Source organism: Podarcis erhardii, assembly GCF_964252035.2.
Source record: "Podarcis erhardii genome assembly, chromosome: 1".
In the NCBI taxonomy this organism is placed as follows: Eukaryota; Metazoa; Chordata; class Lepidosauria; order Squamata; family Lacertidae; genus Podarcis; species Podarcis erhardii.
In genome coordinates, this window is record NC_138497.1 from 80,858,110 (window position 1) to 80,880,959 (window position 22,850).

At 43.5% G+C, this 22,850-nt stretch overlaps 1 protein-coding gene across 1 annotated transcript in view; it reads left to right on the top strand.

The window, feature by feature from the left end:
- The first annotated feature begins 386 nt into the window (after positions 1-386).
- LOC309331119 (uncharacterized protein) overlaps positions 387-22,850 on the top strand; it is a 45,308-nt gene continuing 22,844 nt past the window's right edge. The window contains exons 1-12 of the mRNA XM_081843172.1: positions 387-535; positions 4,079-4,447; positions 10,516-12,266; positions 12,572-12,753; positions 13,975-14,112; positions 14,331-14,399; positions 14,972-15,142; positions 16,381-16,551; positions 17,270-17,440; positions 18,831-18,995; positions 19,949-20,119; positions 21,998-22,168. Coding sequence (XP_081699298.1) covers positions 4,147-4,447; positions 10,516-12,266; positions 12,572-12,753; positions 13,975-14,112; positions 14,331-14,399; positions 14,972-15,142; positions 16,381-16,551; positions 17,270-17,440; positions 18,831-18,995; positions 19,949-20,119; positions 21,998-22,168 — 3,461 coding nt within the window. The 5' untranslated portion in view covers positions 387-535; positions 4,079-4,146. The remainder of the gene's footprint in view (positions 536-4,078; positions 4,448-10,515; positions 12,267-12,571; positions 12,754-13,974; positions 14,113-14,330; positions 14,400-14,971; positions 15,143-16,380; positions 16,552-17,269; positions 17,441-18,830; positions 18,996-19,948; positions 20,120-21,997; positions 22,169-22,850) is intronic.

The following is a 22,850-nucleotide window of genomic DNA, read 5'->3' on the forward strand; positions in this document are numbered from 1 at the left end:
TTGCTCTTACTCTGAAGAAGTAAGAGCACAGTGGTCATTGGGCCCCACAAATAACCCAGAGTTGCATTTTAAATAAAAGCACACATTCTACTCATGTAAAAACACGCTGATTCCCGGACCGTCCGCAAGCCGGATTGAGAAGGCAATTGGGCCGGATCCGGCCCCCGGACCTTAGATTGCCTACCGCTGCTCTACACCATTCATAACCCGCCTCTATTATGCCCCTGGTTTTTTGCCTGTTTTCTAAACTAGAAAGCTCCAAATGTTGTAACCTTTCTTCATAGGAGTTGCTGAAGTCCCTTGATCATTTTGATAGACCATGCATGCTGTTATTCTTGCCTCTAAATGTGGTTGTCCCCCTCAGGTTGCGTCATTCTTAGCTCCATGCTATTGGTGGTTGGCATCTCTCATCTGTTCTTCCCACCTACCCATCACTATCTGAGCTGGACCTGGGAATTTACCTGCTAAGAGAGTCAGGAATGAGGCTGATGGCTGAGGGGGTGAAACACCCAGAGTGCAAGACACAGAAACTGGTGTAAGTGATGGGTTAGCATTCTATCTTCTGTGTTTGCTATTTCTGCTAGAATCATAAAATCCTGTGCCTGACCCAGTTATTCTGTCATTACAAAGAAAACAACCATGTCATCTTCTTTCACTTGGTTCCTGTATATTTATGTATCTTTTTCAATCATTGCTGCTAAAAATGTGGTTTGGACAAACAACTCGTACTCTAATAGCCCACTGGTCCCAGTGTGATATTTCCAAACATCTTTGCAGAAGAAAATATAACTTTTCCAGATAAAAATCAAAGTATTGCTTCACTCTCTTTCTTCTGCTACATGCTGGCCAACGCCCAACAAGAGAGCTGCCCGCCTGCTATTCTGTGTGTTTCTCTGAGCCAATACCTCTTTCTTAGCTGCATATGTAAACAGTAGTAAAACTCTTTTACAGCCAACTTATCGCCTTGTGCTTCAAATCGTAATTTAGTTCTACCCTTGTGTGAAAAAACACCATGCTTCATGGAAAAATACAGAAGCTTTCTTTACAATGCAAACTAAAAATGCAGCAGTTTATTTACATTAAACATAACTTTAATACTGTATAGTGCAAGGAATCCCAGAGGTGCTGCTACACTGAAAGCTCAACTTCTTTCAGATGTGGAGTGAACATCATATGGTCATTGCAGGAGTGCAAGGTCCGCACAGCAAAATGGTCAGGTAGGCACATGTGGTGGGGAATCCCTAAGGTAAACTGGTCTGAAGCTCTTAAAGAGTAAGACCTTGAACTTGGCAGCCAGTGCAGGTCTTTGAGCGGAGGTATGATTTGGTGGTAGGACCGATCTCCTATCAGCAGTCATTCTACACTAACTACAGCTTCCAGACCAGCTGCAAGGGAAACCCCACACAGAGTGTGTTGCATACTCTAACCTTGAAGTACAGTAGAGTGACTCTTGACCTAAACGGAGCAGCCTAAAATTGGGCAGCTCAAAAAAGAGCTGAAACACTTGAGTTTCCTGACTTGGGAGTGTGTGTTTCAGTGAGAGGAGCAATTCATGTATGCAAATACCCAGTTCAGACAAAAAATTTACATCAGCTGTGTATTGAAGCCTAATTTGTGAGACCTTTAAGCGACGGTGCCGCATAGAGACTATGCATGCAGCAACAGAGATCCTGCAAATCACAGTCCGTCTGCGAACAGCTCCTAGGGAGAGGCAGCAGTTATGATATATAGGACCTCTGGCTAAGTATCCCGGGTTTCTTTTTCTTTTTGCCGGTGGGTGGGCAAACTCCCGCCTCGCTGTGGGCAAGACCAGGGAGGGCAGGCGAGTGTTTGGGCGAAGAGGGGTTCTGGATCTGGAGCGCAGCAACCTGCGAGGCAAGGCCGTTGCCTGCTGCGTCACCAGCGCTGTGCGTGCCTTTCGCGTTTATGGGAAAGTGACGCGCATGACTCCTTAAAAGTCCAGAAAAGACACTGGCGGCCCGGCGAGGAGAAATGGGCGCTGGAGCAGCGGGAAGCCGAGCGGTGAGATGCGCCCGAGTGGCCGCGCCTGCTTTTTCTGCCCTTCTCTCCGCTGGGCCTTTCCCCCGCGGTCGTCTGGGCTCTTCCCTTCTCACGTCGCAGCCTGGAAAAAGGGGAGTTTGAGATCTCGTGGGGAGGAGGCGAGAGGGGCCACCATTCTCACCCGCTCCTCGATCTGAGGGGGAAGCTGCGATGGGCGAAAGGCGCTCTGCGCTTTCTCAGAGACCTGTTGCGTCATTAGTGCTTCAGGAGGGCAAGGTTTTTGCTGCTTTTCTGAGCACGTAGCGGGACGCAAGCTGTGCGGTTTGGAAAGAGGAAGATGTGCGGAGTTAGACGCGTGTGTTTATTAAGCACTTAAATAATAGGCAGTGTCAGGGTTACAATGCATTCAGTTGTCATGTTTAAACTGCCGAAGCCGTATCGAAACACCACTTTCTTTTGGGCGGGAATATCCTCTTTCATCTTGGGGCAGATGAAGGTGGCTTCATGTTCATCACCTTCTTAACGCCCTGAAAGCGCCCTTCTTCTTGCAGCTGTTGCTGAACTAAAAGCAGATCCATGAAATAATCATCCTGTATAGCAGATAAGAACTACTGGCTGACTAGTGTGGAGAAACCACAACTGACACAAGGTGTAAGAAAGGTGCAAAGCGAGCTTTGTATCCTTTTGGGGTTCTTTCTCTTTTTCATAATGTGTCTGAAGGGAAATTGGTGAGGTGGGAAAACCTGCTTCTAAAACCTATGCCCCCGGGGCTCAGTTACAGTGTTGAAAAATACTTCCCGCTAATCTTCTTTTAAAAAAAACCCCAAACCCTGCATTTGTTTTAGTTATTGCTCTTAATTGATTTTGTTTCTTTTACAAACATGCATTTTCTTTTTATTTCTGTTCATCTTCTTTGAATGTTTCAAAAAACTGAGGTGGGGAGAGTGGGATAAAATGGTTTTATAAAAACCAAATTGCCCCATGTTTAAGACGTGCTGGCTTGTTTACATACTTGCTTTCTGTATGCAGGAGGAGAGTCAGCCAGTGTTTTTTTTCCTTAGGAGTATTGCAGGGAAGACACTACACATCATGCTCAGGGCATGTTGATATAATAATTACTTTGCTTTAGCGATCATCTGAAATACTGAAAAAAGTATGTTATGTAATTAATGTGTGTGTCATTAACACTGATGACTGACTAAGAAAGATTTCAGAACCTGCTTTTCAATTTTCAGATAACAGTTTTTAGTTTATCACAATTAATTTAATTTAAATATTTACATCCTCTCTTTCTACCCAAGGCAGGTCTCCAAGGGGGCTAACAACATGACTGAGAGTCACTGCAAATAATTCCACAACTAAATTAAGAACCAACCCGCAATAGTCAGTCAAATCAAATAAATGCCACTGGAAGCCTAAGGAAAGAAGACATTTTAACTTGTTGTGCCCAAGCTTAATAATACCATAATGTTTTAAATTTATCCAGTAATTGCTTTTATTTTGAGTAAGCGCTGCAGATTTGTTAGACGCTGGTGAAATATGGTCAATCCTATTGGCCTCGGTTAATAACATACTGGCCTTACTAATGGATATTTCTGTTCTAATGGAAGCTTCTCAGCAATCTTCAAGGCCTGATCCCTGCAGATGAAAATGAAGTAATCTAGAATTATGTTATGGGAGCATGCTAGGTAATTATTGGACTGTTCCATGAGGATAGACATGGGCGTAGCCAGGATTATTGGGGGGGGGGAGGCCTTTTGTTAGGCAAGGTAGGCCCTTCGTTGGGGCCAGAATCTGAGTTTGCTCTGTATTTTTATTGATTTTTCTCGTTTTAGTGGGGGCAGTTGCCCCTCCCTGCCCCCCTGGCTACACCTATGGTGATATTTCAGTTGGTTAGAGCATGGTGCCGATAACTCTAGGGTTGCAGGTTCAATCCCCGTAAGGGACACCTGAATTGCAGAGGGTTGGCCTAGATCATCCTTGGGGTTCCTTCCAACTTTATGATCTCTTCAGTTTGCTTTTCACAATCTCTAAGTAACAGCTTTTCATCTTTTTCTGTCGCTTTGTGTGGCCCCAGATCTGAGAACAGAGTCCTTTTATGAGATCGCCAAAGCTCTGCTCCAGCCTCTAACAAGCAAACCCACAATGGCTCACCCAGATCTAGCGATGGGTAGGAATGAAACCTTAAGTCAAACCCTCTATGATGCCTTGGAAGAACTCCTTGAAGACCAGTTTAACATTTTTAAACAGAAGCTACAAGACATTGACCATGATGGAAAGGGGAAAATCCCCAAAGTTCAGCTGGACAGTGCTGATAGATCCAATGTTATTCATCTCATGTGTGACTTCTATGGTGAAGCCAATGCAGTAAAAGTATGCATATGTGTCCTTGAACATATTGGCAAGGAAGACATTGCTGCAAATCTCAAAGAAGCAACACGGAAAGGTAAGAAATCGTAGCACATTGCTGGAGATTCACTTTTTTCTTTTCTTGTTCATGTTAAAGAGTATCTCCAGTAAGCAAATGCATCGGATCCTGGTGGACCTGCTAACGGGGACTCACCTGAAGAACTCCATTATCAGGCAGGGGCATAAGGACTTGGGCAGCCCTTAAGGTGTGGGAATGTTCTGGGGTGCAGGAGAGGATATATTGACTAATTATATCCTTATCCAACTTGTGCTAACAAGTTCCCAAAATATCAGCAGAGTTTATAGACATTCCCCTTTTAAGTTCGCAACGGTAACGCTTGCACAGGTTCGCTAGAACCTCTATAATAATTACTCTGGTAATTTCCCCTTTGTTCCCTCTTAAAATACAAGACACGACACAGTCTTTATAAAAGTATAAAAGAGTTTACTCACGTTCTGTTCACAATATGATCCCAGAAGGTAGGCAGGCTTAAAAAGGTTACATACACTTAGAATCTATCTTGTAGTAAGATATTACTGTCCTCTCTTGGCTGGGAGCCAAGAGGGCATGTTGCTCCTTCAGAAGATGAAGATGGCAGAGAGGCAAGAGGCAAGAGAGCAAGAGAGAGAGTGGCTGCCTGCCCTGTGCTTTTATCATTACCTGCACAGGTGAGGCCACACCCACCTCTGGTCACATGCGGAGGAAGTCCGTCCCCAGGAAGTTTACCTGCTTGCTGGACAGACATCCCTCCCCATGTTCTAACATGTACACTCTAGGAATGTTGTCATTGACTGCTCCTGTGTTTACATCCCACATACCCCTTCTCAGGCAATACAACATACACAAAACATAAACAACTTTATTCAACTACCCAGAGTCCCAGCTTGACACGTAGATTCTGGAAACTCTCTCTTGGTAGGGGTTTCGTCAGGATGTCAGCAGTCATCTCTTGGGTGCTGCAGTAGGATAGTTCCACAAGTCCATCCTGGATCATCTGGCGTATGTAGTGGTATTTAACCCCAATGTGTTTTGTTCTGGCCAGGAACTTCTCACTCTGCGTCAGCTTCAGGCAACTTTGATTGTCCTCTAGCAAGCTGACAGGCCCTTTTCTCACCAACCCAAAGTCCTTTATGAGTTGATCAAGCCAGGCGATCTCTCTGCAGGCTTCTGTTGCTGCAACGTATTCTGATTCTGTGGAAGATAATGCTACACAGCTCTGTTTATAACTGCCCCATGAAACAGGTCCATCACCAAACATGAAAACATGACCACTTGTTGATTTATAATCAGCATTATCCCCAGCCCAATCCGCATCAGTATACCCAACCAACTTAGGGTCTCTGACGGCTGGTAACCTTAATTTACAATTCATGGTACCCTTCAAATATCGCACCACCCTCTTTACACCTGCCCAATCATGCTCAGTGGGAGAATTCACTTTTCTGCTAAGAATCCCCACAGCATTTGCTAAGTCAGGTCTACATGTGGTAACTAAATACAAAAGTTTACCAATCGCCGACCTGTAGTCATTGTTGTCTGGCAACTGCTTCGAATCCTGCTGATTCTTCAGGAAGTCAGTAGCCATCGGTGTAGCAACTGGATGTGCGTCTTGCATCTGCATGTGCTCAATCAGCTCGTGGATCTTCTGTCTTTGGCTGAGAAGAAATGAGCCGTCCTCTTCTCTTTCCACCTGGATCCCGAGGTAGTACTGGACATCTCCTAGCTCCTTGACCTCCACCTCTTTGCTAAGGTGTTTTACTATCTGTGTATAGTCTTTCTCACTTGCTGTGGCAATAATCAGGTCATCAACAAATGCTAAGATATATGAGAATTGTCCATTATTTGACTTACTGTACAAGCACTTGTCAGCGTCGCCTTGCTTGTACCCAAGTTGCGTCAGCATTTTATGCAACTTCTGGTTCCAGGCTCTAGCAGCCTGTTTAAGTCCATAAAGTCCTTTCTGCAGTTTGCACACTAAATGTGCCTCATGTGGTTTCACAAAACCTTTGGGCTGTTTCATATAGATTTCTTCAGAAATCTGCCCGTGTAGAAAAGCGGTAGCAATGTCTATGTGTTTCACTCTCATTTTCTTGGAGGCTGCAATGCTTAAAAGCATTCTTACGCTGCTGTACCTCACGGTTGGTGCAAAAACTTCATCATAGTCTTCACCAAAACGCTGTGAAAATCCCTGTGCTACAAGTCTAGCTTTGTAGCGCTGCACTTCTCCTTCTGAACCCTTCTTAACCTTGAAAACCCATTTACTGCCAATGGCCTTCTTACCGGGAGGCAGCTCAGTGAGTGTCCAGGTCTTGTTCTGATGCAGTGCATCCATCTCCTCCTGCGCGGCCTTCCTCCAGAGACTGGCTTCTGCAGCTGGCATCTCCTGTATCTCTTCCCAAGTGGAAGGTTCTTGTGGAAACGCCGACCCTGCAAAGTAGGACAACCGTAATGGTGGGACACCTTTGTTGGTTCTGGACGAGCGCCTGACCTCTGGTTCTGCGACCGCATCAGCTTCCTCATCCTCCTCCAACGCAGGCATGTCCCCATCTGAGTCCTCATCTTCGTCTCTGGTGCCGCCAGGGTTCTGGTCCTCTGCGTCTTCTGGTGCGTCGCCTGTAGGGGGCGCTGTAACACTCGAAGGCAGATTAGTACTTTGTGGGGTCTCAAAAGGGAAATATACAAACTCTTGAGTCCTTTCTGACTCATCGGAAGAATCCACAACAGTGTTCTTAGTGTCTACTTTTCCATATTCATCAAAATAAACTGCATGGTATGCATTTGTCTTACCAGTTTGTAAGTCCATAATTCTATATCCTTTGCCTCCAGAGGCGTATCCCACCAGGATACCTGCTTTTGCCCTGGAGTCAAGCTTGTGTCTGTGTTCCTTGGGCACGTGGAAGTAACACGGACTTCCAAACACACGTATGTGCGACAGATTGGGAGCTTTCCCATGCCAAAGTTCAAATGGTGTGCGCTCTGCACCTTTAGTTGGCAGTCTATTCTGCAAATAGACCGATGTGTACACTCCTTCGGCCCACAGCTTCTGTGGCAAACATGCATCCTTTAGCATGCACCTTGTCATGTCCATAATGGACCTAAACTTTCTCTCAGCTATGGCATTCTGCTGTGGTGTGTAAGGAATTGTGGTTACATGTGCAATTCCTTCCTTGGCCAGGAGAGCCTGCATTTCATTTGAGCAGTACTCACCTCCATTGTCGCTCATTAGCACAGCTGGAGCTCTTTGGAATTTATTCTTGACCATGGCAATGTATTCCTGGAGCTTGTCCACTGTCTCACTCTTCTCTTTGAGGAAATACACAACACAAAATCTTGAAAAGTCATCCAGAAATATTAAAATATATCTATTCTTTCCCAGTGAGGGAACACTCATGGGTCCACATATGTCAGTGTGCACTATGTCAAGCACTTTGTTGCTTCTTTGTTCTGCACAACGTGGAAATGAAGGTTTTACAGCCTTCTCAGTAATACAGCTTATGCACTTTGCTGGAGCTTTGTTGCTCTGCTTTACCTGCAAACCTCTTACAAGATCTCTTTTCTGTAGATCCAGAATGACGTTGGTGTCTCTATGTCCAAGCCTTCTGTGCCACAGGTCCAGATCTGCTTCATCCTTCTGGCTGGAATGTGCCACTTTTGCAGACTGATTCTCTGAAAGATCAAGCTCATATACACCATTGATTAGCTCTGCTTGAGCAAACACTTTGCCATTTCTAGTCACCTTGCATACTCCATTTCCAAATGTGATCTGGAAACCTTTCTTGTCCAGTGTGGACACGCTGATTAAATTGCAGCTCAGCTCTGGTACATACAAAACTCTAGAGATTGTGTTCTCAATGCATTCATTGTTTATATTGCATTTCAGACTCATGGAACCTGCACCTTTTGCTTTAACAATGTTGCCATCTGCAATTTCAATTTCAGATCCTTCTTCATCATTTATCTCATTAAAATAGTCCTTTTTATATGAAAAATGCGAACTGGCACCTGAATCTAAAATCCATTTATTACGTCTATTTTCACGATTCTGGACAGTTAAATTCCTTTCTTGCAGTAGCCATGTGCATTCACATTTCCCCTTCTTTTCCCCTTTTGGCTGAAAGGGGTGGGGTTTCTTGGCTTTAGGAGCCTTGCAATTCTTTGCAATGTGTCCTTCTTTGTTACAATTGAAACAAATCACTTTCTTAGGCATCTCTTTGGACTTTGTAAATTGCCTAGATGCATAACTACTGTCTTTGCTTCTAGCATTTCTCACTGGAGATTCGGCTCTATCTCTGCATTCTTCTTTTAAATAACCAATCAAGTCTTTAAAAGTCAGACCTTGTCTATGATCCATCAAACTTACAAATGCGCTAAAGCGTGGTCCAAGTGATGATAACAAAAATGCTATCTTTGTATCTTCATCAAAAGCTTTGGGAGTCAGATCAATTCTTTGAATAATCTCAGTAAACTTGTTGATGTGCTCTGTGAATTCCTCTTTTGAATTCATCCTCACTCTGGTTAATTTACACACCAAGTTTCTGAAGCAGTTTATGCTAGATTCTCCATACACGCGCTCAATATCTCTTAAGATTTGAGATGCATCATCTGTACTATTTATTAATGATAGCTGCTCATCACGAAGTCCACTCAAAATTATGTGTCTAGCTTCGCTGTTCATGCGTTTCCAAGCACTTATCTTGGCTAAAGCTTCCTCAGACGATCCCGTAGGTTGAGGGTTTAAAGCTTCCAAAATGTGCTTATAATCTAAACATGCTATCAAGCGCTGCTTCCAGTGTATGAAATTGTGTTCATTCAGCACAGGCATTCCTAGCTTTGCATCACTATCAAAAGCTGCTCTAGCCATCTTAAAATCCAAAAATTTGAAAATTCTTCAAAATTTCAAAATTTCTCAAAATTTTAAAATCAAAATCTCAAAAATCTAAAAATGCAAAACAATTCTTCACTGCCTTGGGTCACTGTGAACTCTGAGGGAAGGGGGGGGTTGCTTAATCCCCACTGCACAATGGAACAAAGGACCATGTGCTTACCAGGAAGTTAACTCAGAAAAATACTACTCAACTCAAAATCACAATCCAATGCAATCCTTCAAAGATACGCAGAAATATGCAATACCGGGGCCCATAACCCTTTGTGGGAATGTTCTGGGGTGCAGGAGAGGATATATTGACTAATTATATCCTTATCCAACTTGTGCTAACAAGTTCCCAAAATATCAGCAGAGTTTATAGACATTCCCCTTTTAAGTTCGCAACGGTAACGCTTGCACAGGTTCGCTAGAACCTCTATAATAATTACTCTGGTAATTTCCCCTTTGTTCCCTCTTAAAATACAAGACACGACACAGTCTTTATAAAAGTATAAAAGAGTTTACTCACGTTCTGTTCACAATATGATCCCAGAAGGTAGGCAGGCTTAAAAAGGTTACATACACTTAGAATCTATCTTGTAGTAAGATATTACTGTCCTCTCTTGGCTGGGAGCCAAGAGGGCATGTTGCTCCTTCAGAAGATGAAGATGGCAGAGAGGCAAGAGGCAAGAGGCAAGAGGCAAGAGAGCAAGAGAGAGAGTGGCTGCCTGCCCTGTGCTTTTATCATTACCTGCACAGGTGAGGCCACACCCACCTCTGGTCACATGCGGAGGAAGTCCGTCCCCAGGAAGTTTACCTGCTTGCTGGACAGACATCCCTCCCCATGCTCTAACATGTACACTCTAGGAATGTTGTCATTGACTGCTCCTGTGTTTACATCCCACATAAGGTACCTTGGACTCAAGTTGGTAAGGGCCTTGTAAGTTAATACAAGAATCTTAAACTTGGCTCAGTATCATGTGGGCAGTCAGTGCAAGCTTTTAAGCCCTGGAGTTACATTCTAGCAGTAGTCTGTCCCCCATGAACAGTGGAGCCACAGCATTTTACATCTCCATGTTTGTATCTGATGGGATTATATATGTCTGTGTAGTTCATGTACAGTCTATAACAGCTTTTTATATTTACTGATCTTTCTCATTTGAAGACAAGAGATGGAATTCCTAACAAAAAATATTTGGTGCTTTCTCAATACTTCTGCTAGCACATGTCCTTTTCTTAGGTTCTAGGTTAACCTACAGAGACTACATAAAGGGCAAATTTCAGTCAATAAAAGTCCATCCTTCCCTTGGTGAAAATCTGCTTCGAAGCTGCCAGTATTCAAAGCTAACCTTTGATATTGAGAGTCCCAGAAAGCAGGAGGAAGAACATGAAATCATGGCTTTAGGATGGGTATATTTTCGAGACACTTACATGGACTATTGTAGCCTTCAAACAGAGTATACCACTGAAAAGCTATTTAATCCTGATAGAAATGGACTGTTTCCACAAATTGTTGTACTGCAGGGAGCTGCAGGGATCGGGAAAACAACAACGGCAAGAAAAATCATGTTTGACTGGGCCTGTGGAAGACTTTATCAGGCCATGTTTGATTATGTTTTCTACATTAATTGTGGAGAGATGAACCTCTGTAATGAGGATAGTAGTATTGCAGAAATCATTTTAAAACGGTGGCCCCGACAGGATGAAATTAAGAAGATTCTGGAGAATCCGAAGAAACTGCTGTTTGTAATTGATGGGTTTGATGAATTAAGATGCTCCCTTCAACCAGACCCCTTTTGTACTGATCCCTGGCAGAAGGGGCCTGTGGAGGTCCTCCTGGGCAGCTTACTTAAGAAAAAACTCCTCCCTGAATCCTACTTGATAATAACAACGAGACCAACAGCCCTGGGGTATCTCCGTGAGTGCTCAGAGGAATTACGTCGCCATTTCAAGATCCTGGGATTTTCAAAAGAGGACAGAGAGAAATATTTCCACAAATTCTTTGAGAATAAAGACCGAGCAACTCAAGCTTTCAGTCTTGTAAAACAGAACGAAACCCTCTTCACCATGTGCTCGGTTCCCCTTGTGTGCTGCATCATCTGCATGGTGTTGGTACAACAGATGGAGAACAGTGAGGATCTTTGGCAAACATCCAACACGCTCTCTGCCATCTATATGCTTTACCTTTCCAGCTTGCTAAAGCTGCACCACAACAGCCCATCAAAGGAGCATATTAGAAAGAACTTGAAAAGTTTGTGTTCTCTGGCTGCAGATGGAATCTGGAAACGAAAAATACTGTTCTGGGAGGAAGAAATCAAAGAGCTCGGCTTAGATCAGGAAGACTCCCTCCCTCTCTTTCTGAGCAAGAGCATTTTCAGAAGGAACATTGAATGTGAACATGCCTACAGCTTCATTCACTTAAGCTTCCAGGAGTTTTTTGCAGCCTTATCTTACTTACTGGAAGAAGGAGAAGGGCTGAGTTCTGAAAATCCTAATCGAGATGTGGTCAGATTATTAGAAAGCTACGCAGTTTCCAGACCTGATTTAGAAGTAACGGTACGCTTCCTCTTTGGCCTCGTAAATGAAGGAAAGGGAATGAAGGACATGAAAGAGAGGTTCGGATGGAAATTTTCACCTAAGATTAAAGAAGTCTTATTAGAATGGGTGAAAAACACCACAGAAACAAAGATGGATGTTCGTGAGAGGCATAAGCACCGATGGCTTGAATGTTTATATGAGAACCAAGAGGAAAATTTTGTGGAAAGTGCATTGGATCATGTGACTGAAGTTACCGTACACGGAAGATACCTGACTAAGACGAGAGTGATGGCCCAGGCATATTGCTTGGAGCACTGCTCTGCTTTGGAGGTCCTTCACGTGGAGGAAATGTTATTTATGAGATATTATGATTTTACTGAAGAAATACTAGAAAAAGAGGAGGAGGAAGAAGAGGAAAAACATACTAATTCAGAACCACGTTCAGACGGGTATGTATTATTTAAATAAGGGATGTTGAGTTTCTCTGCACCTGCCACTTCCACACACGGGATTTCACCACATGCAGCAACTTTTTGCCCTTTTCTGATATTTTCCAGAGTTTCTGATGAGGACACACATTTGACTTTGAGCTCTCATGAAATTCTCCACACACACACACACACACACACACACACACACACCATGTGTATTCTTGATGCTGACTAGCCAGATCTTCTTTTGATAGACAGATTTCTGGTTAATAGCCAAAAAACAGTTAAGACCCTATTTAACTCTTGGCTGACCAGCTGCTGCATTAGGAATTCCTAGAGTGGGCAAAATGTGTTGACTGTGGCAGCAGGGCAGATGCAGGAGTTGGGAAGTGTGTGGGTGGGTGTGAACTAAATGTTCCCATGACCTTGTATTATGGATTATGGCCTTGGAGGAAAGCAAGAATGCAAAGGAGTCTGGCCCCCAAAACACAGGGGAGTGGCATGGCAGGGTGAGCATCCCAGTTCCTCGGGAGGATGATGAGTAATGCACTACTTTCGTGGTGCTTGGAGCCTGCTGATCAAAATGGGAGGTAGAGAATGCATATTGTATACTGTATTGTATACTGTGAAGCATGATAGGAAATTTTCATGAAGTTAGAGAGGAGCCTACCTGGGCTGTATCTTTGTGGCTCAGTCACAGAGTTATCAGCATACAGTCACATGAAAGAGAAAGTATTTCATGTCTATGCATATCTAAACTGGCAGGCATCCATGTTGGGTGTAGTGCCTCTTCTGAGCTCCTGAAAAGAATGGAAATGTTAATCTTCATCTCCAGGAAAAAGAGGTTGCAATGGAGAAGAGCTTTGATTTTAGCTCAAAATGCAAGATACTTGTTTTTGTATAATCTTTTTTTATTGAGTTTGACATTGCATATTTAAATTCAAACATTAAACCTCACCATCAGCATTTAGGATTCCCTGAATCCTTAGACTCCCCTCCACCCTTCCATGGTTACCATTTTCAATATTTTTCAACTGCCTTACATATTTTCTCTTTTTTTCTTACAGTCCATTTTTACCTTAGTTTTTATTATATTACAAGCGTTACTCAAATCCTGCCAAAGTATTTAGTTGTTTACAGTGTTCTCTAAGTACATTGTAAATTTTTCCCATTCCATATTGAAGTTCCTCTCTTCCTGGTTTCTGATTTTCCTGGTCATTTTCACCATTTCAGCGTCGTCCATCATCTTCATCAGCCATTCATCTCTGGTCGGGACCAGATATTTGTAATCTAAGTTATCGTGCGTTATGCTGGAACCAGTGCAAGAGTTATGCAACTGAGTGTATGTAATTTTTATTGTTTGAAGTTGAGAGCTGAGTTCTGTGATAGTGCAGTTTTTTTGTAGGGATAGAGTTAGGGCCAAAGGCGCCATCTTGAGAGGGCAGGGGACATTGCGCACATGAGCATCACACCTCCTTCCCTAAGCTGGACAGAAGCTTCCCAAGCTTTGGGAAGGAGGCACCAGACTTTAATACTTTAATACTCTAATTTACCGGGAACATGTAGGGGTCCAGCTCAGTATCCCTAGTCAACTGACTGCACACCACTGTTCGGTGAGTAAAGCTTTTTTGAACCATTTTTTTGGACTGGATAATTTTTATTTCAATACAAGAGTCAGTTTTTGCTCATCCAGTGGCTTCTACTGAATAATAATATAATAATCTCAATAGGTTATGGGCCCAGATCCAGAGACTTAGAAGAGACCCAGAGTGCAATAGCTGGACTATGTACAATTTTTTGAATCGATTGACTTGTGGTATTTTTGGGAAACCTGAAGAACCTTTGTTTGGGAAGCTGGAATCCTGTTGGTAAGTCATCCTTTTTGTGTGTGGGGGGGAGGTGGCCTGACCCCTTGGATCAACTCACACCATGATACTGATAGTGGGACAGGTTGTGCAACAGTGGTATTTGATTTGTGTGTCATGATTAAAGTACAGGTTTGAAAACCACCACACTATTCTCTTCATAAAAATAAAAGAATATGACGAACCTTTTCTTAACAAGGACATTTTCTTTCATCTCTTAGTGAACAGTATCAAAACCCAGCCATCTTCAAAGCACTGAAGTCTCCAAAAAGTAACTTAAGGCATGTGAGGTAAGAAGCTGTTTGCGTTTTTAGAGTCCTTTTGCAAAGGCAAAATATTGATCCTGATCCTGGCTGTGATGGACCAAAGTGGGTGTTCCTCTGCACTGTCCTCAGTTTCTTCAGTCAGCGAAAGGCAGCTCTCAAAGCATGGAAAAGAAACCCAGAGAAGTATCCCCAGTGGCTCCTCTCTAGCTCTTTCAAGCCTAATACTGAGCACCAGAATCAGGCAATATCGTGCCCATGTTTCTGGCCCACCAAGGCTTTTTGCCTGATCAGGGCAGTCCTGCACTGCTGCTGCTTTTGGGTAACTATGCCCCAGGATGTTCATTCCGGGGAGGAGGGTTCAGTGAATTTAGGGGGACAGACTTGGCAGGCTTGCTACCACCCACAGTTCTCATGTCTCCTTCCAACAAACGCTATGTATTGGAGGTGATGTTTAAAGGTTGCATTGTAGAGAACGTGGACATTTTGTGGCAAGAAGGAAATACAATGCTAGCATTGTTATTGTTTTGTTTTATTGTATACGCTGAATCATTTCCTATATACAGATTTTCATCCTTTCATCCAATTGTCCTCCACAGAGTGAAGTTTTTTAGTGAACAGCTTGTTCCTTGTGGTTTCCTCGCATCTCTTCTCTCTGTTAACTCAACACTGTTGGAGCTGGAGCTGGGAAGAAATAAAGTCGGAGATTCAGGACTGAAGCTGCTAGCTGAGGGACTAAAGCACCCAAACTGCCAGATACAGAAAGTGATGTGAGTCAGTGCTTTTTAAGATTTCAGCTTCCCTGTGTATCAGCTCCTTTTGCTACAACATGTCTGGGGAAACTTTGGCCTTCTACATGTTGCTGAACTACATCTCTCATATCCGTGGGCATTTTCTATGATTGTTGGGGCTGATTGAAGGTTTAAGGTTTATCTCACTCCTTCATCCTGAAGACAAGTGAGGTCAGCAGTAAGTGGGATGAGAGTCCATCTCTGTCTGCTAACCCTCTTGAGTAGAGCTGGGTGATATTTCAATTCATCATCTGAAACCGATATGAAGTTCAGATTGTGATACCAGTTTCAGACTTTTTGAGCTGGCAATACATCACGGCTCCCTGGCCACCACCAGCACAGAGCATTTTCCTTCCATCTGCCTGCTCTGTACTGGCAGCAGCCAGGAAGCTGCAGTGTACAATGGTACCTCAGGTTAAGAACTTAATTTGTTCTGGAGGTCCGTTCTTAACCTGAAACTGTTCTTAACCTGAGGTACCACTTTAGCTAATGGGGCCTCCTGCTGCCGCCGCGCGATTTCTGTTCTCATCCTGAAGCAAAGTTCTTAACCCAAGGTACTATTTCTGGGTTAGCGGAGTCTGTAACCTGAAGCGTCTGTAACCCGAGGTACCACTGTATTGCCAGCTCAATTGCCTGCTCTCCCATCTGCCTGTCTGCACATTTGCCTTTGCCTGAGCCAAGTGGGACAGGCTGTCTTTCCTCCACCTTCTCAGGCTCCCTCTGCCAAGGCCAAGCTGCAAAGAGAGGATGGGAGGGAGTGGGCAGGAGCTCCTTTGCCCAGCAAGCAGGCAACCTTCTTCATTTTCTCCTAGTCACTCCACAGCCCCACCACTTTTTCAGCCTTTTTCAATATTATTTCAGATATCATGATATATCACTGATGGTTAGTTGGTGGTATATTACGATGTTGAAAACCAGATATTGCCCAGCCCTACTCTTGACATCAGAGATGCAAATGAAACCGTATATGTGGAGGTGTGGGTCAGAAAGGAACATGACAACTTTGTTAGCCAACTTTTGTTGTTGTGACGGAAGGTGTGGAAATGTGGGATGTAGTCATATGTACATACAGCTTTTCCCTCTGAGGCATTCCACTGGCACTTTGCCAGCACCAAGGCAACCAGAATATCTTAGGAGATGGCAATGGGGAAAGGAAAAGATGGGGACAGATGCATAAACATGTTTTATTTTCGTACTTGTATTTCTGTTTGCTGTAGGTTATATAGCTGTGCACTGACAGGAGCATGTTGTGAGGACCTGTCCTCTGTGCTCTCTACCAAGCAGACCCTGACAGATCTGGATTTATCAGACAATGCACTAGGAAATTTTGGAATCCGCCAACTTACTGAAGGTTTAAAACATCCTAACTGCAGGCTGCAGAAGCTCGTGTGAGTGTTAACAAGCAGAACAACAATGAAATAATTGTGCACCTGGAAAACCAACCAGATTTTTGCAGTCACATACACTGTTGTATTGACAACCCTTTCAAAGCCTAACCACCTTGCCAGTAGTCAGCTTGTTCCCCATATAAAGCTCACTTTAAGTTCCTTATTCTCACATGGTTTGGATCTGCTAGTCCTTATTTAACATTAAAAAAGAAAATGTTTACTCCAGTTTTGAACTAAATGTGTGTTTATTTGAGTTTTTATTTGTTTCTGCCTACAAAACTTCCCTTTCTCTTGTTCTTGTGTCTTTTTGGAGAATGTTTGGGGAAATGAGAAATGTTGGCAAAGAAACAAATGTTAAGTTTTTAAGGCTGCCCTAATAATGTAAACTGTTGAGAGACTAAGAACTCAACAAAATAAAATACTCACCAAGGAGTGTAAGGGGCCATTCTCATGGCAGACCCGCACTGGCCTCATTTGGACCTGGGAATTTGGCAACCAGAAAGCCACCCCACTGTCCTTTCTGACCCATTGTGCAAAACCCTTCACTTATTTTGCTTGCTTTTTTAAAAAAATAATCATGTTCAGTGTTTCCTGCATTGCAGGGGCTTGGATTAGATGGTTCTTCTGGTCCCTTCCAATCTGATTGTTCTTGTTTTTGAAATTCTATTCACAACTCATCCAGGAGTATTCTTGTTTTTTCTTTTGCTGTCCTCTGCAGGTTATCCAACTGTTCTTTCTCAGGAACTGCTTGTTGGGGTTTCGCCAAAGTTCTGCGTACAAGCCGGACGCTGAGAGAGTTAGATCTGCGTTTCAATAAAGTGTGGAACATAGGAATGATGTTGCTGTGTATGGGACTAAAGGATCCAGCTTGTAAATTAGAGAACCTACAGTAAGTATTACTGGTGCAGTTCACTCAGCTGAATGCTTCATGCAGGAGTTTTCAACTTTGTGGGGGGGGGAGGCACTTGGATTATTTTTTTTAAATATAAATTTGTATTAATTTTCCAATATTTACCCAATATTACCACAGTTTTGCCAATTATACAGATACCAATTAATATCAAAATAGTTCTAATTAATTCCAAATTTATACAATTTAAGCAAAATGTTTCCCCGCATTCCTTGATCAGTGTTTTTTGTCCAGTTCTTATATTGCTGTGGTTCATTTTTTTAATCAACTTCTAATTACATTTCAGTTAGTATATTAATCATTAAGATAACAGCTGCATTTTTTAGCGAGTACTATTCGTGTTAATGCCATTTCTAACTTTTTCTAGGATTTCAAATAAGGTGTTCTGATTATTTTCCTTTTCTCTGCGTGTGTCAGTCTGAATATGTCCAGTTCTTTTTTGGCGATCACTTGTAGCCGAGGAAGATTGTATTCCATAAACACGGTTTTAACAATGAGTCTGTAAGTGATTGTGGAAACCAATTCTGGATCCACACGTCCTTCCACAGTGGGGACATTGGTTTCCAGGCAGGAGTTGATCACAGTGTGGATTTGCCAAGCGTGCCTTCCTCTTAGCACGTTTTCCCCTTATGTCCTGAGTTTGAGTGTCTTCAAAGCCCATGACACCTTTGGTAAAGGGTGGTCTCCAACTGGAGTGCTCGCAGGCAAGTGTTTCCCAATTGTTGGTGTTTATACTACTTTTTAAAGATTTGCCTTGAGACTGTCTTTAAACCTCTTTTGTTGACCACCAGCATTATGCTTTCCATTTTTAAGTTCAGAAATTATGAAGTCCTTGGCCTTTGTCTGCTGTCCAGTTCTTGAATTCTTCGTGTTTCTCCCCACTCCAACCCAGTCTGGCCTCTCACTTCCATCCCACTGAGAAAACACCTGTTTCTTGGTCAATCATGTCCTCTCCAGACCCTCTCCAGTCCAAAGCAACATCACCAAATAATTGAAACCCTTGCCATATTAAACCCATTCCCACTTTGCCCTTGGAAACCCATGACATGGAGAGAGATGTAGGTGCTGCTGACCTACTCCCCATATGTCTCCCTGGTTGAAAAAATGTACCACCCCAGTGTGAGCTCCCACCCCTCATGCTTTATTTCTTGCTGCATGTAGGAGACAGTGGGACACTGACGCCATGACAACATGCCACGTGTTTCCCCAAGCTACAGATTATCAGGGAGATGCATGTGGCCACCATTAGCCAAACATCTTCCTGTCGCAGGTAGTTTGAGTCTGGTCCAGAGCCACTCCATGTTTCATCCTTCCATCTTTATCATATATGGTGTGTGCTGCTGGAACGAGCTATGTTTCCGTCTTGCAGGTTGATTAAGTGCAGCATCACAAGTTGTGGAGATCTGTCTTCTGTCCTTGCCACAAACTGGATGCTGAAACAAATAGATTTACGAGATAATAAACTGGGAGATTCAGAAGTGAGGCTGCTGTGTGAAGGCTTGAAACATCCAAACTGCAAGCTTGAGGTTTTGTCGTAAGTATGAAATCTGCCTCTTGAAATGCATTGTGTGAAGGGCTTCTTCCAATAATGATAAAAAGAATATCTACAATTATACTTCCGTTCTACAGGGGTTTTTCCCCCTGTAGGTTTCTATGTAATGTGGGATACGTTGCCAAGAAAAGGGTTATCAAAAGTGTAACAGAGAGAAGGACATGGAAATATTTGCTAGATTTTTTTCTACCACCAAAAAGATCTTGAGGCCGTGATGGAGAGCTTGATGAAGTTTGTTGACTCATTGTGCGGCACCTGTAAAAAAGATGAATTCTGTGCTGGAGATCATTAGGAAGGGGGTTGAAAATATGACTGTCGGAATCTTAATTCCTTTATACAGATTTCTGCTGCAATCACACTTGAAACACTATGTATAGTTCTGGTTGCCATACCTCAAAACGGATCTTGCAGAGCTGGAGCGGGTGCAGAGGAGGACAAAATAACCAAGTGGCTGGAACGACTCTGTGAAGGAGAGTTGCTATATTTGGGACTTTTTAGTTTATGAAAGAGCTGAAAGAATAATAGTGGGATTGAAGACTTGTAACAGATACCCCTAAACCTTCCTCTATCTCAACAGCAGCCACTACCTGATCATTCAGAGAATCATAACCTCCTTTAATAAATAAAACACCTGTAGGTACCCTGAAATATGTATGGGGCATCTCCAAACACATTTAAAAAGTAATCTTTCTCCAGATTCTCAGAAATGTAGAGCTAATATTCCAGCACAATAGTTGCAAAACAGTTAGACAGTATTTAACAAATGATATCATAGTTTACAGACATTATCTGCTGGTACATAAATTGGCTTGAAGGATTCAGCATTAGGGAACTTCAGAAGTGATTATATCATAATTGGAAAATGGTTTTTTTTTTTTTACCAAACAGTCATATTACTTCTTCTGTTCATAGCCATTTCCTTCTGTTTGATTTAGGTTGTTTGCTTGCTGTCTGACAGCAGATTGTTGCAAGGCTCTGTCTTCTGCTCTTATTACCAACCAGACCTTAAGAAAATTAGATTTAACTTGGAACGCATTAGGTGATTCAGGGGTGAAGCTACTATGTGAAGGGCTAAAACATCCAGACTGCAAGCTGCAGAGTTTGAGGTGAGTATTTGTGTGAGCATATGAAAATATGCAATGCAGTGTAATATGTAATAAATGCAGCATTTTTGTCATGCAAAATGGAGTGATCATGGTGATACCTATTGGCAGACAAAGACTATCAGGAGTTAAGCTAATGGGAAATTAATGCCCCTCTCGTCGTTGTTGGGGGCACATGTCATACGTTCAACAGCAAATCTATATAGATATTCTTGATTTATTTTTACACTATTTGCAAGTGAGACTGATTCTACATCCAAGTGAGTAAAAATAATCATTTATAATGATTATTTATTATTTATACTCCTCCCATTTGGCTGGGTTTCCCCAGCCACTCTGGGCGGCTTCCAACAAAATATTAAAAATACAGTAGAAGAAAGAATCTTGACAGATTGCCGCTCTGAGTGGCTCGTATGATCTAATTGGGTCCATGTTAAACTGACCAAAGCTCAAAGCCAGGCAAGTATGGGTTATGTTAAATCCACAAGTCTGGAATCTGGAAATGGCAGTCCAGCAACAGGAAATGGATGTTAGGAAAACCAATTGGATGTTAGGAAAACATTCTTTAAGAATGTTCTTTAAGAAACAGATAGAAGTTCCTAGAAGCTTCAAAGAGGGTTCCAGAACTTTCTTTAGTGTGTAGGAGTGGCACTCTAGGTTTGATTGGTGTCAGCTGGAGGTGCAAATAAAGGGAGGAAGTTGCAGGCTGCAATTTCTGCATGAGGAAAGCACACACACACACACACACACACACACACACACACACACAGCATGCACGCTAACAACAAGGTTGGAAGTAGGACAATGTATGCTGCTGATACTGTGAGTTTTGCTGTATCAGGATTGTTAATTACTGGACTGAGATTATACCATGCTGGAGAGATAAAGAAAGAATGTAAATAGTTTATAATAAGAATAACAGAAATGCTTGTGCAACCAGTCAAGCAATAAAGCTCTTGACTGTGAATTTGAGTATGACTCCTGTTCTTGTCCTCTGCCTCTGGGGAAAACAGCAAGAAGTGGTTTTACCGAGATGCCACCACACAAGCAGAAAGTGCAGCAGAAGTGTGTGGGCAGTAACCTCTAATACTGGAATATTGTTTCCTTTTTGTTTCGAAAATGAAATACTTGTTCTAAAGATTGTCAAACTTGTGGGGCAGGAGGTGGGACTTGTGTTACCTATTTAACCCTTTGAAGCACAGGTGGACTTTCCTTTTCCTGGAGGTTTTTAAGCAGAGGTTGGATGGCCATAAGTCATGGATTCCTTAGTTGAGATTCTATGGTAGACCTGTGTGACCCCTTGGCTGCTCTCTAGGTTAGCCCTGGCAACCTGTGCCAGATTAAACCCTGTGGAGGCCCCTAGGTATTCAAAATCTTGGGGCCTCCCTCACAGATGATCTCCTAATATGTTTTTGTAATTTTCTTTCAAAATGAAATCAATATTATTTTGAACCGTTGTTGCGGGCCCCCTAAAAGGTTGGTGCCTTCTCTGCCTATTTGGAAATCCAGCACTGCTGACAACCTTTCGCTAATGCCCAACTGATCAGCCATAAGGATATCTATTGAGTGTGTTTGTATGTCAGTGAATCTGCCCAGTTCTAGCCAAACCCACCACCCGCCACACTCATGACCATGTGATCTCTGAGCACCCACCTACCATCTAAGGCCTTTGGGTGCAAATAGATCACACCATTCATGAGCCGCCAGTATGAATTGCAAAAATGTTTCCCCTTTTTACTTAGTTTTAAACTGTGGGTGACCAAAGGGAACCCATTTTAGTTGAAGCTTTGCAAATTGTTCGAGTCCGACAGGTCACTGTTGTTCTTGACGTCATGTTTATAACTCCTACATCCTGATAACTCTTATCACTGTTCCATGCAGGTTGTCCCACTGCTCTTTTACACAATCTTGTGGCAGGGATCTTGCCGAAGTCCTCAGGGAGAGCCAGACACTGATAGAACTGGATCTGGCTTGGAATGAAATCGAAGACAAGGGAGTGGAGCTGCTCTGCGAGGGGCTAAAACACCCAGACTGTAAACTGGAGATTCTAGAGTAGGTTACCAGCTCATTGCAGAAGCACAACACTCTTTAATCTATGCTTGTTTTCATTTGTCAGGGTGCTGCAACAGTTGTTATAAATGAGGACTCAGTGTCAACTGCATTTTAAAAATAGTTGTGTTACTGTGTATGGATTTTTCATATTAACAGTGGCGTAGCGTGGGTTGTCAGCACCCGGGGCAAGGCAAGTAATTTGCGCCCCCTAACCCCTGGATTTTAGCACTCAAGTGTGAGCGCGCCCCCCCAGATGTTGCGGCCGGCCCCCCTGCACCCCCCCACGCTACGCCACTGGGGCTGGGGGCGAGCGAAGGAACCAAGGACCCCCCCTTAAGGCTCAGCAGGAATTTATTAAATTTATTATTTGCGGAGCCCCCGCGGGCCGAGGCAGCCGAAGCCCCCTCCCCTCGGGCGCCTCCCCGCCCCCTCCTCTCCTTGGGCTGTAGGTGGAGCCCGCGCTCTGAGGCGCTCCAGATCCGGGCTTGGCGAGCGCCTCTCCTCCCCCTGGCCTGGTCCGGGGGCTTCCAGCTGCGCTCCGTCCTCGCCCGACCCCCCCCCCCCGTGGCTGAGACTTGCGCTGAGAGCCGGAGCCAGCGGGAGACCCTCACCCGCCGGGGGACCTTCGCCCGCCCGCCGGCTTCCTCTCGGAGGGTTTTGGGGAGCGCAGGGCGCGGCGAGG